Source organism: Hemiscyllium ocellatum, chromosome 11, assembly GCF_020745735.1.
Source record: "Hemiscyllium ocellatum isolate sHemOce1 chromosome 11, sHemOce1.pat.X.cur, whole genome shotgun sequence".
Lineage (NCBI taxonomy): Eukaryota > Metazoa > Chordata > Chondrichthyes > Orectolobiformes > Hemiscylliidae > Hemiscyllium > Hemiscyllium ocellatum.
Genome location: NC_083411.1, coordinates 48,908,389 through 48,925,681, shown reverse-complemented (window position 1 = coordinate 48,925,681; position 17,293 = coordinate 48,908,389). Strand labels below are relative to the sequence as shown.

Genomic DNA, 17,293 nt, shown 5'->3' with positions numbered 1-17,293 from the left:
AGTGGAATCTTGGCATTTATTGCAAAAGAACTGGTTTATAAAAGTAATGTTGTCACAATTGTATGAGATGATGTTGAGACCATACTTGGAGTATTGTATCCAGTTCTGGTTTCTTTACTTGAGGAAGGATGTGGTGGCATTAAAAGCAGTTCCGAGGAGGTTCTCCAGGTTGATTCAAGGGATGGAAGGGCTGTCATATGAGGAACAATTGAATACGTTGGACTTGTACTCGCTGGAGATCAGAAGAATGAGGGATGATCTGATTGACACGCATAAAATGCTCAAGGGGATTGATAAGGTAGATGTGGAACAGATATTCCTCCTTGTCAGACAGTCTTGAACAAGAGGTCATAGATATAGCCTGAGAGGAAGTAGGTTCAAAACTGGGGTGAGGAGAAACTATTTCTCTGACAGGGTTGTGAATCTGTGGATCTCACTGCCCCAGAGTGCAGAAGAGGCAGAATCAATCAACAAATTCAAGAAAGAAATAGATATGTTTTGATGAAAAATGGGACAAAGGGCTGTGGGAAACAGGCAGGAATTGCGACCACAATAAGAACAGCCATGAATGTGACAAATGGTAGAGTGGGTTTGAAGGGCTGAATTGTCCACTCGCTCCTCATTTCTATGTTCCTCTGCCCAATAGCTATTGTGGTGATTTTCAATCTCAGATGTTAATGTTCTATATCTTTTCTTTGCTCTCATGCCTAGAATTTATCTTTTCGTTGAGACAGATCTTGCTGTTCAAGAGATGGGGATTTTTATTTACCTGCCTTACAGGGAGCAGGATGGTCAGCAAACTTATTCACTCATGTTGAAACTCACTCATGTTGAAACACCCTACGTGATATTTGAGGATAACGATGATGCAGTTTTCCTCTGCATCAAAGCAACAGGAAAAATACAACTGGGGGAAAAATACATATCTCAGAGCCAGAAAATGGATGCAGAAAGCTTTTACTCCAGGGCTTTGGTGTGTCCAGTGGTGTTTTGTCCTGTCATTGTGCAAGTTATTAATTAATGTCTTCATTTGACATTTTCTTCCATCAGAAACAGTTATGACAGCCCTGCAAGACCAGTTCCCTACATTGGTCCAATCAAAGCGCCTTCTTCTGACAGCTGGTGTTTGTTCGTTATTTTATCTGCTTGGCCTTCTATGTGTGACACAGGTAGGTTGTATTTCAGTGATATCAGCTGTTTTCACATGTACTCAGTAACTGTAAAAGGTGATCAAATTCACAGGATGAAAAAATAAAGAAGGCATTAGTGTTCTGGTCCTGTCTTTTTGCAGTGGTTTAATGTTGTGCAGTGATCATGTCATATTGATATCTTGCTGTGATTCTGAGTTTATTCTCAGATAATCCACTCTTACAATAGGACTGGGAAACAGGACCACGGTTCAGTTTATTATGTCATAAAATTGCTCAGCAGACACATTCGTTATCGCGGTTAGTTGTTACAGGGAAGCATAGCTGCTCTCCCTTCGCAATATGTACTGCACACTGAACAAGTCTATAGCTGTCAGTGACATGTATTATATCAAGGTTATATGCTCATCAGCATGTTCTTCTTAAAATGATATTACTATATTCCTATAACATACATGAATGAAAATAAACATATCTCAGACTGGTTGTGAGAACTATCACTCCAAAAATAGGTCACTGTGCTTAGGAGTTTAAGAATTGAACTGTTTAAGACTTTAAGTGGTTGTATAATGAATCAATAATTTAATAATCCTTCCAGATCTCATGATCTTCTTTCTGTCCTGTGATCTAGATTTATCAGCTGACTGTTCTTGGCTCACTGATATTTTGGTGACTTTCCTTTTGTTAAAGAGGAGATTATTTTCATGGTTGCGTTCAACATTTTCATTCCCTGAGTTTACCTCTGGTGGTGTTCTGTGCACAGTCAGAATGCTCAATGTTAGAATGTTGTACAATTCCCCAAATTATTTTCTATTCCTTTCTCATTGTTCCATTAGATATTGTGACTCCTTGGGTTTAAGGCTCACTGCACTTTCTGAGTACTTCTGTGGGTGACCATGTTCCCTGGATGGGATGTATGATTCAAACCTTTTACCACTCTCACAAACTAGATAATTCCACACCCAGATGTCAAATGAGTGCTGTTTTTATTCTGCCTGAATGTTCAAGATGTTTATCCCATATTTACAGGAAATTGGACTGTTCATGACTTGGCAAATGTGTCCTGACTTGCTTTTTAATGTGATTGTTGCTGGTAATAGAAAGCCCATACCTAGACGTATTGTTATGAAGTGTGACATGGCAATATGGAGATGGTGTCCAGTTGCTCATTTCATGATGGATGGCTGAATAGTATGAACCATTTCATTCAGCAAAAATATTGGGTCTGGGATAATGTGGTGAGGCTGTCACATGATTTAGACCCCATGTAGTACACATCCAAGGTATCCTAGGTCCATAAAATATTTATCAGTGCAGTATGATCCAATTTCAGATATTTTCTCCAGGTACACAATGCACTTTATACTTATGGTGATTACCATGGGTGTAGTTGAGTAATCCTTCCAATGTCTGGTGGTTGGAAAATTGGAATATTACTCAGTGACTTGGTGAAAATTGTCACCGTGGATGGTAAGTAAATCTGTTACAAGCTTCAACCAAAGATATATTGGAATCTTGTGAGGGTAGAGAAATTTTTTTTCTGTTGATGTGGTGGCTGACTTTGACATGCCTGATACACCCTCACAGTCTTCTCGATTTTTCTGTTGTGAACTGAGCAATACACAGTGAGCTGTACAGGGGCCTTTTTCACCCTATGCCCATATGCCCCTGGTATAATGAGGCAATAGAGTTTACTAAAGAGCTTCAGCTACAAGCATCTGTTTATGTTTGAAAAGCATGCCTCTTGAGGGTCCCTGGCTCATCCTTGTCTGGCTAAATCCCTTGGAGCACATCTGGCACGTTTTGTATCCCATCAGGCCGGACTTTGATAATAACTTTCCAAAATGCCCTCAGTTGTGAATCATTCATTGTCTTTTTTCTTACTGTTGACCAATATTCATCTGGATTGATATTGATGATGTTTTCTTATGTAATGTTTTTGTAAGTGCAGCCAAACAACCATTGTCTAATTTGGCGTTGGTACACCTCTCATTGTGTCTGAAGTAGCCCAGATTGTAACAAAAATCAAAGTTATATCCCTGAACTTTTATGAGACATTGTTGTAGTCTTGACGGTGCACTTTTCAGTGGTTTATGTCAAATCATTTTCAATGTTTTGTTCCTACAATGAATCATTTACTAAACTGGTACATATGGAAATTTGTGATAGTGCATACCAGAAGAAATGTTTTCTGTCCTATGTTCAAACAGTTAGATTGTTATTATGATAGAATATTGGATCCAAACGCAATGAATTTACCATTATGTATGCCCCAACACTGTTTTGACAAGGTCAGGCCCAGTGGGAGGGATGACATGGATGAAGGTGCTCAGGCCCGAAAAATATTGAACTTGATATCGAGTCCTGACAACTGCAGGTACCCCAAATGGAAATGGGATGCTGACCAGAGTTTCCAGATGACCTTGGGCTCCTTTCATCGCAGCTAACCCATTTTCACTCACTAATGGTCCCCATAAGCAACTTTTCTTTCGCCCAGGCTCAACAGTATCCATTCCTTTGTCTGCCTAACAAGTGTTCTCTCTTTGCGTGGGCTCCATCTCCAGCTGTTGTTCACTCCGTTCTCCCAATCCCTGTCTTCAGTGTATATCCCATCTTTTCCTAACAACAATGAGTTCTGAAGAAGGATCACTGGTCCTGAAATGTTGACTCTGCTTTCTCTCCACAGAAGCTGTCTGACCTGCTGAGTTTCTCTGGCAAATTTTGTTCATGTTTCAGATTTCCAGCATCCACATTCCTTTGCTTTTAGAATTCCGCAGGTGGCAGAACAGCCTGATCCCTATGCCCTTAACTTCCAGGCCACCAACAATACAGGTTCAACTTCTGCATTGACTGAGGTTACCAACAAACAATAAAAATGTGAATTAAGAAGATTGATAATCCAACCATCAATAAATCGTTTGTTGACAACTCATTCTGACCTGGTGAGTGTATACCGATTTGAAGAGAAGTGTGTTATTTTCAGTTGCTCTTGACTGGTAACTCAGTTGCCTTGATGTTAGATGCTGCAACTCAGCATCATGTCATGATCATCCGCATCAGAATTTTCTCCCTCACTGTCTGCAAACATGCTTAGCTTAGCCTAGCCTTAGGGGAGACAATGGCCTACTGGTATTATCAGTAGACTGTTAATCCAGAGATCCAGGGAATGTTTTGGGAATCCAGGTTTAAATCCTGCCACAGCAGATGGTATAATTTGAATTCAATAGACTCTGGAATTAAGAGTCTAATGAATTCAAATTAATCCATTGTTGATTGTTAGAAACACCCCTTTGGTTCACCAATGTCCTTTACGGAAGGAAACTTCAATTATTACTTGGTCGGGCCGACATGAGAAAGTGAGGACTTCAGATGCTGGAGATTAGAGTCAAAAAGTGTGGCGCTGGAAAAGCACGGCTGGTCAGACAGCATCTGAGGAGCAGTAGAGTCGATGTTTTGAGCTTAAGCCCTTAATCAGAAATGAAGAGCTTGTGCTCAAAACGTCAACTCTCTCTTTTCGCAGCAGAGAGCGGCGGGAGCTGGGCGGAAGTTCAGGCGGAGCGCAAAGTCGGTCGGGAAGGTAAGTGATTTGCTATTAGAGTGGGTGTGTTAAGAACCTAAATTAAGAGTCCACAGGCTTGCTACAAAACAAGGGTCTAAGGAAGTTTTTAATCGAAGAGTGAGGCTTCAGCTCAGGAGTCTTTGAAAAGGAGGTTGAGTGAAGTGATTACGCCACAGTTGAAGAGGGTGAAGACATGACTGCCCAGCTGGTTCAGTGCGCTATGTGCTTGATGTGGGAGGTCAACGACTCTGGTGTGTCTGACTCGTACATGTGCGGAAAGTGGGTGCACATTCAGCTATTGACCGAGCATATTGCAGCGCTGATGAAAGAACTCGAGGACCTTAGGCTCATCCGAGGGAATGAGATCTTTCTGGACAAGACCTTCAGCGAGGTTATTACACCAATCATGCCAGAAGAGAGCAGACGATGAGGAAGGCAGAGAGGAGACAGGTGCAAGAGACCCCGGGAGAAGTACCTGTCAGGAACAAGTTGAAGCTGTTGGAAACAGTGGAGACTGATGACACTGCCAGTCCGCGAGGCGGCCAGGTCTGTCAATCAAAAGTTGGCGCAGAGGCAGAGCGGAAGAGTCGGACATCGCATAGAGCCGTGGTAATAGGGGACTCCATCGTGAGAGGAACTGACCGGGGTTTTTGTGGCAGCAGATGGGATTTAAAGATGGTGTGTTGTCTTCCTGGTGCCAGGGTGAAAGACATCGCGGACAGAGTGCAGGAAATCCTCAAGGACGAGGGTGAAGAGCCAGAGGTGGTGGTACATGTCGGCACAAATGATGTCGGGAAGAAGAGGAGGCACATACTACAGCGGGACTTTGGAGAACGAGGAAGAAGGCTGAAAAGCAGGACGTCCAAGGTGGTTATCTCTGGTTTGCTTCCAGTTCCTCGGGCTGGTGAGGCCAGAAACAGGGAGATAATGGACTTGAATGTGTGGTTGGGGAACTGGTGCAGGAAGCAAGGATTTAAGTTCTTGAATCACTGGGGTACATTTTGTGGCAAACATAAATTCTACAAGAGAGACGGTTTGCACCTTAACAGGTTAGGGATCAGCATTCTGGCAGGCAGGTTTTCTACTGCAACACCGCTACATTTAAACTAAGTAGCGGGGGGGAGGGGACAAACTGGATGTACAAAAAGGAAGTTGAAGGAAAAGTTAGAACAAGAGAAGTCAAGAAAGACAACTGTATCAATGAGGCAGAAAATTCAAAAAGGGATCATGCTGTAAGGTTGAGTGGAATAGGGGTTGATGGGAAGGGTGAGAGCAGTAACAAATTAAAAATGCTGTATATGAACGCACGAAGCATTAGAAATAAGATGGATGAGCTTGAGGCTCTTTTGGAAATTGGCAGATACGATATTGTGGGGATAACTGAGACGTGGCTTCAAGTGGACAGGGCCTGGGAAATGAATATTCAAGGCTACACGTGCTATCGTAAGGACAGACTGACGGGCAGAGGGGGTGGAGTGGCCTTGTTGGAAAGGGACGATATTCAGTCCCTTGCGCGGGGGGACCTAGAGTCAGGGGATGTAGAGTCAGTGTGGATAGAGCTGCGAAATACTAAGGGTAAAACGACCCTCTTGGGAGTCATCTACAGGCCCCCAAACAGTAGTCTGGATGTCGGATGTAAGTTGAATCAGGAGCTGAAATTGATCTGTGGTAAAGATGTTACTACAGTTGTTATGGGGAATGTTAACATGCAGGTAGACTGGGAGAATCAGGATGGTATTGGACCTCAAGAAAGAGACTTTATGGAGTGCTTCAGAGATGGATTCTTAGAGCAGCTGGTGCTGGAGCCGACCAGGGAGAAGGCAATTCAGGATCTAGTATTGTGTAATTAACCAGAATTGGTCAGAGACCTCGAAGTGAAGGAGCCATTGGTGACCATAATACATTAAGTTTCAATCTGCAATTTGAGAGGGAGAGGGTACAGTCGGAAGTGACAGTACTTCTGTTGAATAAAGGGAACTATGGAGCTATGAGGGAAGAGCTGGCCAAAGTTCAATGGTGCAATACCTTAGCAGGGATGACCGTGGTGGAACAATGGCAGATATTTCTGTGTATAATGCAGAAGTTGCAGGATCAGTTCATTCCTAAAAGGAAGAAAGATTCCAGGAGGAGGCATGGGTGGCCGTGGCTGACGAGGGAAGTTAAGAAACATATAAAGTTAAAAGAGAAAAAGTATAACATAGCAAAGATAAGTGGGAAAACAGAGGACTGGGAAGCTTTTAAAGAACAACAGAGGATTACTAAGAAGGAAATACGCAGAGGAAAAATGAGATACGAAGGTAAACTGGCCAATAATATAAAGGAGGATAGTAAAAGCTTTTTCAAGTATGTGCAAGGCAAAAAAATGGTTAGGACTAAAATTGGGCCCTTGAAGACAGAAACAGGGGAATATATTACAGGGAACAAAGAAATGGCAGAAGAATTAAATGGGTACTTCAGATCTGTGTTCACTGGGGAAGACACAAGACTGGGGAAGACCCTGAGGTAGCAGTGACCGAAGGACCTGAACTTAAGGGAATCTGTATTTGCCAGGATTTGGTGTTGGAGAGACTGTTAGGTCTGAAGGTTGATAAGTCCCCGGGGCCTGATGGTCTACATCCCAGGGTACTGAAGGAGGTGGCTCGGGAAATCGTGGATGCGTTGGTGATTATTTTCCAGAATTCGATAGATTCGGGATCGGTACCTGAGGATTGGAGACTGGCTAATGTTATACCACTTTTTAAGAAAGGTGGGAGAGAGAAAGCAGGAAATTATAGACCAGTTAGTCTGACCTCAGTGGTGGGAAAGATGCTGGAGTCTATTATAAAGGATGAGATTACGGCACATCTGGATAGTAGTAACAGGATAGGACAGAGTCAGCATGGATTTATGAAGGGGAAATCGTGCTTGACTAATCTTCTGGAGTTTTTTGAGGATGTAACTCTGAAGATGGATAAGGGAGATCCAGTAGATGTAATGTACCTGGACTTTCAGAAAGCTTTTGATAAAGTTCCACATAGGAGGTTAGTGAGTAAACTTAGGGCGCATGGTATTGGGGCAAAGTACTAGATTGGATTGAAAATTGGTTGGCTGATAGGAAACAAAGGGTAGTGATAAACGGCTCCATTTCGGAATGGCAGGCAGTGACCAGTGGGGTACCGCAAGGATCCGTGTGGGACCGCAGCTTTTTACAATATATGTTAATAATATAGAAGATGGCATCAGCGATAACATTAGCAAATTTGCTGATGATACAAAGCTGGGTGGCAGGGTGAAATGTGATGAGGATGTTAGGAGATTACAGGGTGACCTGGACAAGTTAGGTGAGTGGGCAGATGCATGGCAGATGCAGTTTAATGTGGATAAATGTATGGTTATCCACTTTGGTGGCAAGAACAGGAAGGCAGATTACTACCTCAATGGAATTAATTTAGGTAAAGGGGCAGTACAGAGAGATCTGGGTGTTCTTGTACACCAGTCAATGAAGGCAAGCATGCAGGTACAGCAGGTAGTGAAGAAAGCTAATAGCATGCTGGCCTTCATAACAAGAGGGATTGAGTACAGAAGCAAAGAGGTGCTTCTGCAGCTGTACAGGGCCCTGGTGAGACCACACCTGGAGTACTGTGTGCAGTTCTGGTCGCCAAATTTGAGGAAAGACATTCTGGCTATTGAGGGAGTGCAGCGTAGGTTCACAAGGTCAATTCCTGGAATGGAGGGATTACCTTACACTGAAAGACTGAAGCGACTGGGCTTGTATACCCTTGAGTTTAGAAGACTGAGAGGGGATATGATTGAGACGTATAAGATTATGAAAGGATTGGACACTCTGGCAGCAGGAAACATGTTTCCGCTGATGGGTGAGTGCCGAACCAGAGGACACAGCTTAAAAATACGGGGTAGACCATTTAGGACAGAGATGAGGAGAAACTTCTTCACCCAGAGAGTGGTGGCTGTGTGGAATGCTCTACCCAAGAGGGCAGTGGAGGCCCAGTCTCTGGATTCATTTAAGAAAGAGTTGGATAGAGCTCTCAAAGATAGTGGAATCAAGGGTTATGGAGATAAGGCAGGAAGCGGATACTGATTAGGAATGATCAGCCATGATCATATTGAATGGCGGTGCAGGCTCGAAGGGCTGAATGGCCTACTCCTGCACCTATTGTCTATTGTCTATTGTCTCCTGCTCCTTGGATGCTGCCTGACCAGCTGTGCTTTTCCAGCACCACACCTTTTGACTCTATGACTGGGTTAGAAAATATAAATCTTTTATTCAAAAAGAAAGAAATACAGAGCAGTTAACTTACTATCTATCATAAGTAAAATGTTAGCAATTATTATTAAGGAATTTGTGGCATGACAATGTAGGTTTTGAAGTAGTCAAATAGAGCCAGTACGGTCTTGTGAAGGGAGAGAACATATTTCACCAATTTGTTAGAATTATTTCAGAAATAATATGAGTGTTTGGATAATGGGGAAATGGTGGATGTGCTTTTTCTTATATTTCCAGAGGCATTTGATAAAGTGTCACATTAATATTTATTGTAGAACATAGGAGCTCATGGTACAGGGGTTAGCATATTGACATGGACAGAAAATTAGCTGGCTAATAGTAAACAGAGAGTCAGCACAAATGTGTTTTTTTTTCAGGTTCTCATGATGTAACAAGTGGCGTGCCTCAGGGTCAATTCTGGCATTTGAATGATTTACAATTTACATCAATGACATAGATGAAGCAGTAGAAGACACAGTTACCAAAGTTGCTGATGACATAAAATTGGAAAGTAATTTTCAAGGAAGACATAAGGGGGCTATAAAAAGAGAAAGATGGTTTAAGTCGGTGGGCAAAGATGTAGCAAATGGAGTATAATGTAGGAAAACATGAAGTGCTTCCCTTTTAGCAGGAAGAATAAAAAATAAAACATCATATCAAAATGATTAGTGATTGCAGAACTCTGAGAGACAGAAGGATGCGTGACAATCAAAAGTTACTGTGCAGATGCAGCATATAGAGTCATAGAGATGTATAGCATGGAAACAGACCCTTTAGTCCAATCTGTCCATGCTGACCAGATATCCCAACCCAATCTAGTCCAACCTGCCAGCACCCAGCCCATATCCCTCCAAACCCTTCCTTTCATATACCCATCCAATTGCCTTCTGAATGTTGCAATTGTACCAGCCTCCACCACTTCCTCTGGTAGCTCATTCCATACACGTACTACCCTCTGTGTGGAAAAAAGTTGCCCCTTAGGTCTCTATTATATCTTTCCCCTCTCACCCTAAACCTAGGCCCTCCAGTTCTGGACTCCCTGACCCCAGGGAACTTTGTCTATTTATCCTATCTATGCCCCTCATAATTTTGTACACCTCTATAAGATCACCCCTCAGCCTCCGACGTGCCAAGGAAAACAGCCCCAGCCTGTTCAACCTCTCCCTATAGCTCAAATCCTCCAACCCTGGCAACATCCTTGTAAATCTTTTCTGAACCCTTTCATATTTCACAACGATGGCACAGTGGTTAGCACTGCTGCCTCACAGCGCCAGAGACCCGGGTTCAATTCCCGCCTCAGGTGACTCTCTGTGTGGAGTTTGCACATTCTCCCCGTGTCTGTGTGGGTTTCCTCCGGGTGCGCCGGTTTCCTCCCACAATCCAAAAATGTGCAAGTTAGGTGAATTGGCCAAGTTAAATTGCCCATAGTGTTAGATGAAGGGGTAAATGTAGGGGAATGGGTCTGAGTGGGTTGCGCTTTGGCGGATCGGTGTGGACTTGTTGGGCCGAAGGGCTTGTTTCCACACTGTAAATAATCTAATCTTTCCAATAGGAAGGAGACTAGAATTGCACACAATATTTCAACAGTGGTCTAACCAATGTCCTGTACAGCTGCATCATGACCTTCTAACTCCTGTACTCAATACTCTAACCAATAAAGGAAAGCATACCAAATGCCTTCTTCACGATCCTATCTACCAGCGATTCCACTCCAAGGTCTCTTTGTTCAGTAACACTCCCTCCGCCCTTACCATTAAGCATATAAGTCCTAAGATTTGCTTTCCCAAAATGCAGCACCTCACATTTATCTGAATTAAACTCCATCTGTCACTTCTCAGCCCATTGGCCCATCTGATCAAGATCCTGTTGTAATCTGAGGTAACCTTCTTCGCTGTCCACTACACCTCCAATTTTGGTGTCATCTGCAAATTTACTAACTGTACCTCTATCGCTCACATCCAAATCATTTATATAAATGACAAAAAGTAGAGGACCCAGCAGCAATCCTTGTGGCACTCCACTGGTCACAGGCCTCCAGTCTGAAAAAAATCCTCCAATATATTTAGGAAAAACGAAGAGTGTGCTGCTGGAAAAGCACAGCAGATCAGGCAGAATCCAACGAGCAGGAAAATCAATGTTTTGGGTATGAGACCTTCATCAGGAGTGAGGCTGGTGGCCCAAGAGGGCTGACAGATAAATGAGAGAAGGAGTGGGCTGGGGGTAAGGTAGCTGAGAATGCGATAGGTAGATGAAGTTGGGGGTGAAGGCGATAGGTCAGAGAGGAGGATGGAGTAGAAAGGTGGGAAGGAAGATGGACAGGTAGGACAGGTCAAGAGGGTGGTGTCCAGTTGGAAAGTTGCATCTGGGATAAGGTGGGGGGAGGAAAAATGAGGAAACTGGTGAAATCCACATTGATCCTATGTGGTTGGAGGGTCCCAATGTGGAAGATGAGGCATTCTTCCTCCAGGCATCGGGTGGTTAGGGTTTGGCGGTGGAGGAGGCCCAGGCCTTGCATGTCCTTAGTGAATGGGGAGTTAAAGTGTTCGGCAATGGGGCAATGGGATTGTTTGAGCGTGTGTCCTGGAGATGCCCTCTGAAATGTTCTGCAAACTGGAGTTCTGTCTCCCCGATGTAGAGGAGACCACATTGGGAGCAATAGACATAGTAGATGATATGTGTGGAAGTGCAGATAAATCTCTGACAGATGTGGAAGGCTCCTTTGGGGCCTTGGACGGAGGTAAGTGGGGAGGCGTGGGTGGAGTTTTGCAATTCTTTTGGTGGCAGGGGAAGGTGCCAGGATAGGAGGGTGGGTTGGTGGGGGCATGGACTGAACAAGGGAGTTGCAGAAGGAATGGTCTTTATGGACCATGGATAGGGGTGGGGAGGGAGATATATTACCTAGTGCATTCTCAGCTATCCTCCCCCCCCAGCCTCATCCCTCTCCCATTTATCTCTCAGCCCCCTTGGCCCACAAGCCTCATTCCTGATGAAGGGCTTATGCCCAAAACATCAACTCTCCTGCTCCTCAGATGCTGCCTGACTGGCTGTGTTTTTCCAGCACCGCACTCTTCAACTTTGATCTCCAGCATTTGCAGTCCTCACCTATATATTTGGGAAAGCTAATATAACTTTATCATTTGCTGCAAGGCTGAGTGGATACAAAAGTAGAGATGTTAAGCTTCAGTTATACAGTGCACTGATGGTTCCATAATGTGAGAGTCTGTATACAGTATTGCTTGTATTATGGAAAGAAGGACGCAAATATATTCAAAGCAATTCATAACAGCGGTAACCTTATTAAATTATGTGGAGGTGCCAGTGTTGGACTCGGATGTACAAAGTTGAAAATCACATATCACCAGGTTATAGTCCAACACGTTCTTTTGGAAGCACTAGCTTTCAAAAGTTTGCTTTGAATTCTATGTCATACGATCTTATACTCCATAACCACCTGATGAAGGAGCGGCGGTCAGAAAGCTAGTGCTTCCAAATAAACCTGTTGGATCATAACCTGGTGTGTGATTTTAACCTTATTAAATCGTGGAGTAAGCCCCAGGGACAGGATGGCCTACTCCTGAGCCATGTTCCCTTATTCAGATATTTGTGTTGAATGGGAATGTAGTTCAGATACTGAGTGGGGAGAGTTGGTAATTTCACAAATCCCATTAATGCAATGTTCCCAGGCAGTTAAAACTGGAGGCAAAGAGTTAAGATGTACATGAGGGGTCATGATGTCTAAATCTAGGATGTATTTAGATTAGATTAGATTACTTACAATGTGGAAACAGGCCCTTCGGCCCAACAAGTCCACACCAACCCTCCGAAGAGCAACCCACCCAGACCCATTCCCCTACACCTAACACTACAGACAATTTAGCATGGCCAACTCACCTAACCTGCACATTTTTGGAGTGTGGGAGGAAACCAGAACACCCGGAGAGTGCTCACGCAGACACAGGGAGAATGTGCAAACTCCACACAGACAGTTGCCTGAGGCGGGAATTGAACCTGGGTCTCTGGCGCTGTGAGGCAGTAGTGCTAACTACTGAGCCACCATGCCGCCCATAGGGTCATAAAGTCAGAGATGTACAGCACAGAAACAGATCCTTCATCCATGGTATCAGATATCCTAAATTAATGTAGTCTTATTTGCCACTCTAGACTATTCCTATTTATATATCCATCCAAAAGCCTTTTAAATGTTGTAATTATACCAGCCTCCAAAACTTCCATACACACACCACCTTCTGCATGAAACTGCGCCCCAAGGTCTCTTTGTTCAACAACGCTCCCCAGGACCTTAACATTAAGTGTATAAATTCTGCCCTAACTTACTTTTCGAAAATGCAGCACCTCACATTTATCTAAATTAAACCCCATCTGTCACTCCTCAGCCCAGTGGCCCAGCTGATCAAGGTCCAATTGGACTCTGAGGTAACCTCTTCACTTATTTGATCATGTGAGATCACATTTGGAACACTGCAGGTAAATTCTGATCTCCCCATTTCAAAAATGACTTTCAGGTGAGAATGGAGAAGAGGGAACAGCAACATAATTGAATCCCACACACAAATGAATGAGGGAATATTGAGCATCGAGTTAGAATTGTGTTGGAACAGTTCTGAAGATGAGTTGTACCAGACTGGAATCAATATGTTAGTTTCTTTCTCCACAGATACTGCCAGACCTGCTGATTTTTTCCAGGAATTTCTGTGTTTGTTTCAGATTTCCAGCATCTGTAGTATTTTGCTTTAGTTATGATGTGGAAGTGACAATGTTGGACTGGAGTGGACAATTTCAGAAGTCATACGATGTCAGGCTATAATCCAACAGGTTTATTTGAAATCAGAAGCTTTCAGAGCACTGCTCCTTCATCATCTGATGAAGAAGCTTGTGATTTCAAATAAATCTGTTGGAATATAACCTGACATTGTGACTTCTGAATTTGCTTTAGTTAGAATTGTGCTTTTATTATAAGCACTTACATGTATACATTTTTCAAATCTCATCAAAGTCTGAATTTGAAAGTAAGAGTACGATCATTTTCCTGTGTAACATTTTTGAATTTTCCATTTAATTTTAGGCTGGGATTTACTGGCTGAATTTAATGGATCATTATGTTACGGACTGGATTCTCGTTATAACAGCTCTCCTGCAACTCATCGGTCTCAGCTGGATCTATGGTCAGTCAATCATAAAAGAGACCGAAACAAATAAACATATTAAATTTAAAGTACTTTGTGAAAATTAAGGTTTCTTTAATAAAATCAGACCAAATGAATCAGATGCTGGCAGACGTGTATCAGAATTCACTCGCTCTTCCTGACAATGAAACCTAATTGGTTCCAGAAACCAGCATGAAACACACAACATCATTTTTTGCATCCTTCACTCAGGATGCACTTGTTTTTGCTGGATTTCAGCCAATTTTACTACAGTCATTGTCTTGTTAATTGCTGATACTTGTATTATTGCACAAATCCAAGATCACATAGGGAGTTTATCTTTCTGCTGTTAGATTGCTTCACAAATATGTGATGTACAAAGGTTCCTGACTGACCTTCAGTAGCAGTGATAATAATAGCAGCCAGCTTGCAGTTCCTGTGTGTTTGTTGTATGTCGTGAGGCAGCACAGAGCCCAGACTGTGTAAGTATGAGTTTTATAGCAATATAAGTACTTAAGACAATGAGACCATAAGACAGAGGAGTTGAAGTAGGCCATTCACCCCACTGATTTTGCGCCACCATTCAATGAGGTCATGGCTGATTTGACTATCCTTCACTCCACTTTCCTACCATTTCCCCACAATGTTTGATTCCTTTACTGATTTACAATCTATCTTACATGAATAGACTTATATACCTAGCCTCAACAACACTCTGTGGGAAAAAGAATACCACTGCACTCTAAGAGCAAAAAGTCTTCCTCATCTCTGTCTTAAATATGTAACCTCTTGGTTCTCAGGAGATGCCTTCTGGTCCCAGACTCTAGCATAAGTGAAAACAGCCTCTATTCCTATATCTGATCAAGCACAATCGTTAACAATCATATACTTTTCAAAATAGATCGCCTCTTATTCCACGAAATTCAAAAGAGCTCAAGCCCAAACTACTCGAACACTCCTGAAAAGAAAATCTCTCCATATCCGAAATTAATCTCATGAACCTTCTTTGGACTGCCTCCAAAGCCAATATATTTTTTTTTGAGGGGGAGATGATGACCTGATGATATAATCGCTGGATTGTTAACCCAGGTACTGCCTTAGGGTTCCAGGCTCGAATCCCATCATGGCAAATGGTGCAATTTGAATCATAAAATCTCTGCAATGTGGAAGCGGGCCATTTGGCCCAACGAGTGCACACCAACTCTTTGATGAGCATCCTACCCAGACCCAGACCCCTACCCTATCCCCGTAATCATGCATTTCCCATGCCTAACCAGCCTAGCCTGCACATCCGTGGACATTATAGAGGAAATTAGCACGGCCAGTCCAACCAAGCTGCATAACTTTGGACTGTGGGAGGAAACTGGAGCACCTGGAGGAAACCCATACAGACATGGGGAGAATGTGCAAAATCCACACAGACAGCCACCTGAGGCTGGATTTGAACCCAGGTCCGTGGTGCTGTGAGGCAACATTGCTCACCACTGAATCACTGTGCTGCCCCGTTTTATTGAATTCAATAAAAATCTAGAATTAAGAGTCCAATTATGACCTTGAATCAATGTCAATGATTGAAAAAACCCCTCTGGTTTGCTAATGTCCTTCAGGGAAAGAAACTGCTATCCTTACCTGGTCTGGACAACATGTGACTCTGGACACATAGCAGTATGGTTGACTCGTAACTGCTCTCTGGGATGGACGATAAATTCTACTGAGCCAGTGGCATCCTCATCCCATGGAGGAATAGAAACTGTTCCGAATATTCCAGCCATGGTCTCACTAGTGCCTTGAACATTTATAACAAAGCTTACCTATTTTTGTATTCTGTTTGCTTTGAAATAAAGGCCAACTATCCATTTTCCTTCCCTCATACCCATAAAATTTAAAGGCCAGGCTTTTCAGATTTATGCACAAGGAACCCCAAATCCTTCTGTGCTGCAGCTTTCTGCAGTCTTTTCAGTCAAATAATATTCAACTCCTCTATTCCTCCCACCAAAGTGTATTACTCACATTTTTCCACTTTATATTCTACCTGGCTAGTTTTTGTTCTTTCACATAACCTGTTGTATCTCTCAATAGAATCTTTGTGTCATCCTCACCAAATGCCCTCCCACCTATTTTTGTGATCTGGAAACTTGGTGATTGTATATTTACGTTCTCCATTCCAGTCATAATCGAGGCCCTAGCTCTAATCTCTGTGATACAGTTACAGGTTGCCATCCTGAAAATGTCCCCACTTTGGGTGGCACAGTGGCCCAGTGGTTAGCACTGCTACCTCACAATAATTCTGTGTTGTTTTGTATCTTGAGGATCACAATAGCACAGAATTACTGAGCTGAAACCAATAGCTGAGTTCTGTAGCCATGAAGATGGCCTCAACCACGATCTTGGTTACAAGTTGTACTACATGTGACCCCATTACACTGTTCTGTACCTGTAAGATCTTCCTTACTGTCCAGTTTTGACACCATCACCTTGATAACTTATTATGATCTCTCTACCTTATTTAATGTGTACAGTTTTGGATTAGTACTTGTTACTTTGGTTAGACCCTCGGCGTGTGACTCTTATACCTACCATGTTATTCCAGTCATTTGGTTTGTCTCCAGAACTACCTTATTTTTAATATTTTGTAATTATCTCTCTTCCTTAATGAATCAGATTATAGATCATCCCTTCACCTGCTATTCAGCTGTTGACACTTTATTCACACCATCTGACACTCTTGATCACCTGCAGAGACCTATTATTCAGTCTGTCAACACTCCACTCACACCACTTGTATGATATTTTGATCTCTCTGATTATAAACTCTGTGTCTGTGTGCTTCTCTTTACTTCACCTGACGAAGGGGCAGTGCTCCGAAAGCATTTGATTTCAAATAAACCTTTTGGACTATAATGTAGTGCCATGTGACTTCTGACCTTGTCCACCCAGGCCAACACTGGCAGCTCCATATGTTGTGGTTACAACTTCATTAAAAGCCCGTTAAGTATCCATACAAACACTGTCAGTCTAGAACAACCCTACAATGTCACTTATATTGATCCCAGACATAGCAGGCAGGCAGGGGGAAGGAGTGTCCTGCCTGATGGGTAGGGATCTAAAGGTTCTACTGCATAGTGTGGTGTTGAGGTGGGATTTCTTCTTACCCCTG

General features: G+C 42.9%; 1 protein-coding gene across 1 annotated transcript in view; it reads left to right on the top strand.

The window, feature by feature from the left end:
• The window catches only part of LOC132820335 (sodium- and chloride-dependent neutral and basic amino acid transporter B(0+)-like), a 104,228-nt gene that overhangs the window by 75,625 nt on the left and 11,310 nt on the right, over positions 1–17,293 (top strand). Inside the window, exons 9-10 of the mRNA XM_060832356.1 lie at positions 1,051–1,169; positions 14,055–14,154. Coding sequence (XP_060688339.1) covers positions 1,051–1,169; positions 14,055–14,154 — 219 coding nt within the window. The remainder of the gene's footprint in view (positions 1–1,050; positions 1,170–14,054; positions 14,155–17,293) is intronic.